The sequence below is a fragment of the Solanum tuberosum genome, unplaced genomic scaffold, assembly GCF_000226075.1.
Source record: "Solanum tuberosum cultivar DM 1-3 516 R44 unplaced genomic scaffold, SolTub_3.0 scf00347, whole genome shotgun sequence".
Classification (NCBI taxonomy): domain Eukaryota; kingdom Viridiplantae; phylum Streptophyta; class Magnoliopsida; order Solanales; family Solanaceae; genus Solanum; species Solanum tuberosum.
Window position 1 is genome coordinate 279,847 of NW_006239269.1, and position 6,622 is coordinate 286,468.

At 38.7% G+C, this 6,622-nt stretch overlaps 1 protein-coding gene across 1 annotated transcript; it reads left to right on the forward strand.

The window, feature by feature from the left end:
• Positions 1–222: 222 nt before the first annotated feature.
• On the forward strand, positions 223–672 carry LOC107063380 (uncharacterized). Its single transcript, XM_015315207.1, has one exon. It carries the CDS (start codon positions 223–225, stop codon positions 670–672), a length of 450 nt encoding a protein of 149 aa, XP_015170693.1.
• The last annotated feature ends 5,950 nt before the right edge of the window (positions 673–6,622 follow it).

The window sequence follows — 6,622 nt, forward strand, 5'->3', positions numbered from 1 at the left end:
TTAGTGAAGAATCTTCTTGCTAAGTATGGTATTTGGCATAAAGTTTCTACCGCTTATCATCATCAAAAATGTGGTCAAGTGGAAGTGTTGAACAAAGAGATGAAGCAAATCTTGCAAAAGACAATGAATGTGCAAAGAAAAGATTAGTTTAAGAAGCTTGATGATGTGTTATGGGTGTATAGAACTACATATAAAACACCCATAGGGACTTCTCCCTATCAGATGGTGTTCAGCAAGGCATGTCATCTTCAGGCAGAACTAGAGCACCAAGCGTATTGGGCAATAAAGAAGCTAAATCTTGACCCTGAGCTGGTGGGTAGGAAGAGAATTGGTCAATTGCATGAACTTGAGGACTCTAGGCTCTATGCTTATGAGAATGCGAAGTTATATAAAGAAAAAAACAAAAGATGGCATGAGAATCTTATAGTCCCTCGCACTTTCACTCCTGGCGAAAAGGTACTACTCTTTAACTCAAGACTTAAGTTATTCCCCGTAAAACTAAGGTCGAAATGGAGTAGTCCCTTCGAAGTGGTGAGGATGACACAACATGGTGTTGTGGAACTTAAAGGTAAGAATTCCCCGTCGTTCTTGATGAATGGGCAAAGGGTCAAGCACAACTTTGATAAATATTCAGATCGTGATCGGGAGGCTCTTGAGCTGAATGATGACTGATCCAAGTTAAGTCGAGCCACGACATTAAACCAGGCACTCGGACAACCCGTCAAAGTTATGTAATAGGTAGTTAGTTTTGCTTAATTTTGAATTTTTAGCCTAGTTTAAAGTTTATAGGATCTAGTGATGAGTTCTTGTTTTTATTTAGTTACTTTTAGGGATTTGTCTAAGTTTTATTGCTTTTGTAGTAGTTAGGCACTATAGAGAAAAATACAAAAAGAGGCGTCGTTCCACGACAAACACTAAAGCGCTGGGTGGGAGGAAACCCACCATTATTATGTTACGTTGTTTGGTTGATGTGCAGGTAGACGGAGAACAAACCACAAGAAAAGAGAACCTAATGCGTTGGAGAATGAGTTCGGGCGCAAGTCAGGCGCGCCATGCCAAAGGCTAAAGAACTGAGGCCCATTTTCGGCACATTGGCAGCGTAACACGTTACCATCGCGCCAGGCTAAAGAAAAATGTTGATTGCTGGCGAATCGCAACACCGGACCGGGCGCAGGTTGGGCGTACTGCTCCAAAGCCTAAATTACTAAGGCCCATTTCGGCCCACTGGCAGTGTACCGCACCACCATCGTGCCAGGCCTGCCCAAGATTGAATTTTATAATGTTTTTCTTTTCCCATGGGACCCACCCCAAAAACCAACCTTAAATCTTTCACCTACCCAAATACACCTCATTTTCTCTCTATTTTGCTCTCTCTAACCAACCAACTCCCACAAATTCTCCATAAATTCCCAACTCTTCTTCTTCTTCTTCTCCATTTCCTTTCTTCCCCAAAATCCTAATTTCCTCCATTAATCCCTCCTCAAACCTTATTCCCTTACCTTTCCCTCAACTTTCAACCACTAAAACCCACAAAAATCCATTAAAGCTTCAAAACCCACATGCCCCACACACCCCACTGCCTACCCGACCCACTTCCTCTTTCCCAAAATTCTTTTCTTTCTTCCTTTCTTCCATTGTTGGATGTGAAGATGGTTGCCAAGGGAAAAAATGTTGCTGGTGGATCGGGTACTATGCAGAGTCGAAAAGAGGTGGCTGCCAGAAGTTCTAGACGGGAACCCACCAACTTGTCGCCTCAAAAATTTGGCAAACAAGTTGTAATTCATTATGGAGAAAAGTGGCACGATTGCCAACCAGAATCGAAGTACATGGGTAACGAGTATGTCGATGAGGGGCAATTGCTAGAAGACTTTCCTCACATTCACGCCTAAGTTCGTGCTTTAGGCCTCCACTATATCTTTGTGGATCAAGGTAAGTGAAATTTTAGCTTAGTACGTGAATTCTATGCAAATTGGAATACACATCATGTTATGTGGAGCCAAGGTCTAATTAGGGATAGTCGTGTGCGATTTACTGTGGAAGCATTGAATGAGTTTTTGGGTGCCCCCAATTGTGATAATTCTGAAAATCAAGCCATGATTGAACGACCCTCGTATCGTGATATTAGGAATACTCTGTGTGGGGTGAACTCTGTTTCTCAATGGGATAGAGTTAGAAACACATGTCATCATTCGATTCTCCATTATGCCCACTTGAATTTGGAGGCGCGTATTTGGATGAAAATTGTGTTTAGCACCTTACTACCATGCAAGAATACGATCTAGGTCACTAGGGAGAGAGTTGTGCTAGTATACTGACTGATAAAGGTGCTGCCAATAAGTGTCGAAGCTATTTTGAGGCAGAATATGCTGAAATTCTGGACAAATAAAAGATGATGCTTCTGTTATGGCAGCTTCATTACTAGGTACCTAAGTGCCTTAAAAATTGAGGAAGAAGTCCATGATGTGTTCCCTATGTGCCCCTCATTTAGTATGCCGCCTTGTTGATGTCACAAGAACTAAAGCACACGATTTGTCCCAAGGGAAAGTATTGACTGCTAATAAGCAAGCCTGGGATGATAGTTCGATGGGTCGTATGTTTGTAATGGATGAACTTCAATTGCGGATTGGTGTCCGTCCAGTGACTGAGAACGATATGGCGACATTAGCGGAGCGTTACCCATTGACGGATAGCGCAATCTACATGTGTTGAATGGGCCCGGCATTCCAAGAACCCATTGATGGTGATGATTCCACTGCTGATGAGGAGGATGGATCGGAGAAGGATGAGTCGGATGATGTTCGACACGGAGATGATGATATCAATTTGGGTGTTGGTGATGGTGATGCAGCCTCAATGGCTATGGATTTTACCACTAATATGGCAACCTGTTGAATTGAAGCACATGTCCTTCAATTGTTAATTATTTAGTTATATAATAGTTCATATATATTGTTATATATATGTGTGTGTGTGTGAAATAATTAGTTTTTTTAATTAAGTTGATTATTTTATTTTGTTAAGATTAAGAAGCTCGTTAATTAATTATATTAATTTGTCATCTTTAATTATAAGTCGAATCTACTAATTTAATCAATTTGACTAAGTTCTTAATTTTAATTGGCTACAATTTCAATCAATTTGACCAAATTCTTAATCCAAAACTAGCCCCTTTTTACCTCACCCATACCCAATTCAATAGGCCAATTTTGGGCCCATTTTCATTTTAAATTCCCAGCCCATTTCTCCCTTTCTCACATTAAAATCAGTAACCCACTTTTTCAATTTCCAGACCCAAATCTAAGCCCAATCACTCTTATTCCCAATTTCAGCCCACTTCCTTTTCCAACAATACAATACATACAACAATACAACTGCAACCCCAAAAATTCCAGACGACCCCTGCATTCTTTTTCTTCTTCTTCACGTTCAAATCCCAGAAAATTCGGCCAGAAATTTGCAGCGCCCATACTCATCCTGTCCCCTCGGTATACTGACTGATAAAGGTGCTGCCAATAAGTGTCGAAGCTATTTTGAGGCAGAATATGCTGAAATTCTGGACAAATAAAAGATGATGCTTCTGTTATGGCAGCTTCATTACTAGGTACCTAAGTGCCTTAAAAATTGAGGAAGAAGTCCATGATGTGTTCCCTATGTGCCCCTCATTTAGTATGCCGCCTTGTTGATGTCACAAGAACTAAAGCACACGATTTGTCCCAAGGGAAAGTATTGACTGCTAATAAGCAAGCCTGGGATGATAGTTCGATGGGTCGTATGTTTGTAATGGATGAACTTCAATTGCGGATTGGTGTCCGTCCAGTGACTGAGAACGATATGGCGACATTAGCGGAGCGTTACCCATTGACGGATAGCGCAATCTACATGTGTTGAATGGGCCCGGCATTCCAAGAACCCATTGATGGTGATGATTCCACTGCTGATGAGGAGGATGGATCGGAGAAGGATGAGTCGGATGATGTTCGACACGGAGATGATGATATCAATTTGGGTGTTGGTGATGGTGATGCAGCCTCAATGGCTATGGATTTTACCACTAATATGGCAACCTGTTGAATTGAAGCACATGTCCTTCAATTGAAGAAGCTCGTTAATTAATTATATTAATTTGTCATCTTTAATTATAAGTCGAATCTACTAATTTAATCAATTTGACTAAGTTCTTAATTTTAATTGGCTACAATTTCAATCAATTTGACCAAATTCTTAATCCAAAACTAGCCCCTTTTTACCTCACCCATACCCAATTCAATAGGCCAATTTTGGGCCCATTTTCATTTTAAATTCCCAGCCCATTTCTCCCTTTCTCACATTAAAATCAGCAGCCCACTTTTTCAATTTCCAGACCCAAATCTAAGCCCAATCACTCTTATTCCCAATTTCAGCCCACTTCCTTTTCCAACAATACAATACATACAACAATACAACTGCAACCCCAAAAATTCCAGACGACCCCTGCATTCTTTTTCTTCTTCTTCATGTTCAAATCCCAGAAAATTCGGCCAGAAATCTACAGCGCCCATACTCATCCTGTCCCCTCGTCCTCTTTTGTCAAATAGCCCCATCCTTTCTATTGTTTTCGGAAAAACGGGGATTTGAAATTCAAATTTTTAATCTGTTTTCCCTCTAATCGAATTCATTTTTCTCCTATAAAAATCCATCTTTGCTTTCGGTTTTAGGGGAGGAAAAATTATTCTTGAACAATTGACTTTTACGCTTGAGAAATTTTGAATGCATTTTTAGTCCTAGATTTTAAAAGGGTCTTCGGCTAAGATTTGTTTGGATTTTTTATTTTATTGCTCGAGGTTTGAAGTCGGTGTTGAAGTTGTTCTTAAGCTCGTATTGGTCCCGGTTCGCTGCTCCGAAAAGGGTAACAACTCCTCTTCTCTCATTTCATTTTTATTTCAGTTAATTTGTTCTCTGTTTGGTGAAGTAGTTGCATATCCATATTTGTTTCTTTCCGTTTGAACTCTCTTAGTGCTATAATGCATCGACCCCCCCCCCCCCAAAAAAAAACGACTCTTTCTCCTTCTATATATTCCCTCTCTCAATCCCTGTTATAGGGGGATTTTAAAAAGAAAAGAAAAGGGGGAGATAGAAAAAATAATATAGCAAGGTATAGAGAAATATAAATCTATAAGAGGTGCTCTCGAAGCAGAGAAGAGAACCATTTTTTTTTATCTGAGCTCCACCCTCTCCATTAGTTGGTTGAGAATTTCCAAGGTTTTAAGTCGCTGATTGGTGGAGGAATCGTTGTTACCTCGCTCGTTTTCGTCTCCGTTCGCTGCACTTTGGAAGGTAACAACTCCTCTTCTCTCATTTCATTTTTATTTCAGTTAATTTGTTCTCTGTTTGGTGAAGTAGTTGCGTATCCATATTTGTTTCTTTCCGTTTGAACTCTCTTAGTGCTATAATGCATGAATTAGGATGATGTAGTAGCTAGTTTTATGGTGCAATGTCCTCATTTCTCACTGTCTGTTGTTGCTTTGGTTTGAGAGTGAGAAAACAATAGAAACTTCATGTATTTTGCTTCACACCCTTACCCCTCAACTGAAGACAAGTGTTCTTGTATGTTTATTTTGAATAGTATTTTAGCTAGATTAACTAATTTCTTGAAATTGTGATTGTTCCTTTTATTAAAATTTCCCTTAGAATTGTAGCTAAGTGTTAAGGTATGTCTTTTCTTTTCCGCAGAATGTGAAATTCTTGCTTAAAATAGTTAAATGGGTTTGTGTATAATGAGACAGCCCTAACCCCTACATTTTAATTTGTTACTATCGAAATGTCCTGAAAGCTCTCATTTAAATTCATTGTTCGAAAATCTGATCCTATTTTGAGGATTAAGTCATCAGTGATCTAGTTAATCCAAGCATGGCTTTAGGTTCTTATTTTAATATCTTATCCAATTAGGCATATTTGTGAGTGCTGAGTAGATTTAAAAAATTATGGCCTTGAGGTTTGCTATTGTAAAGGTTCCTTGTTAATCCTAGTTTGAATTCGCGCGGTAGATATATCTATCCTCTGTTTTCGATCAACTTGAGTGGTATATATCTCTTTGGATTTAAACTCATGACGGGATGCTTGTAACTCTACCATTTTAATGTGACGATTTAACTAAGATTGCTCTTATTTTCCAAAAGAATAAAAAATAAAATAGCCCTCCCCATCTTTGTCCAAAGTCTAAAAAATATCCTTCTAATTTTTAACTTGTTGTTTAACTTAGTTATTTACTCGAACGTTAATATTCAACAGTGATATGAACCTTGTTTTGTATTATGCCATTGTTTAACATATTTGCTTATGTTGCCTAGTTTAGTTATTTAAATGTAGTTATTTTCTTCCTTTGCCTATAATGAGTTAATTAGCTATTGTCTTCAATTTTGATCCTTCGATATGACAAACCGGCAACCTTAAGTCCCCATAGATAGAGCTAGTTTTGTATTGTATGAGGTGATGTTAGCTCTTTAATATATCTTTGGATCGCATCAATTATTGCTTATAAATTTTAGTCATATGTACGTATGTGTGGGCATGTGCTTTGGAAGTTTCATGTGGCTTGATTTTCATTACCTTAGTATAAGTTTTATTACCTCCTATTTTGTGTTGA

Coding starts and splice junctions, on each gene's coding strand:
- LOC107063380 (XM_015315207.1), top strand. CDS start 223: ATGGTGTTCAGCAAGGCATGTCATCTTCAGGCAGAACTAGAGCACCAA.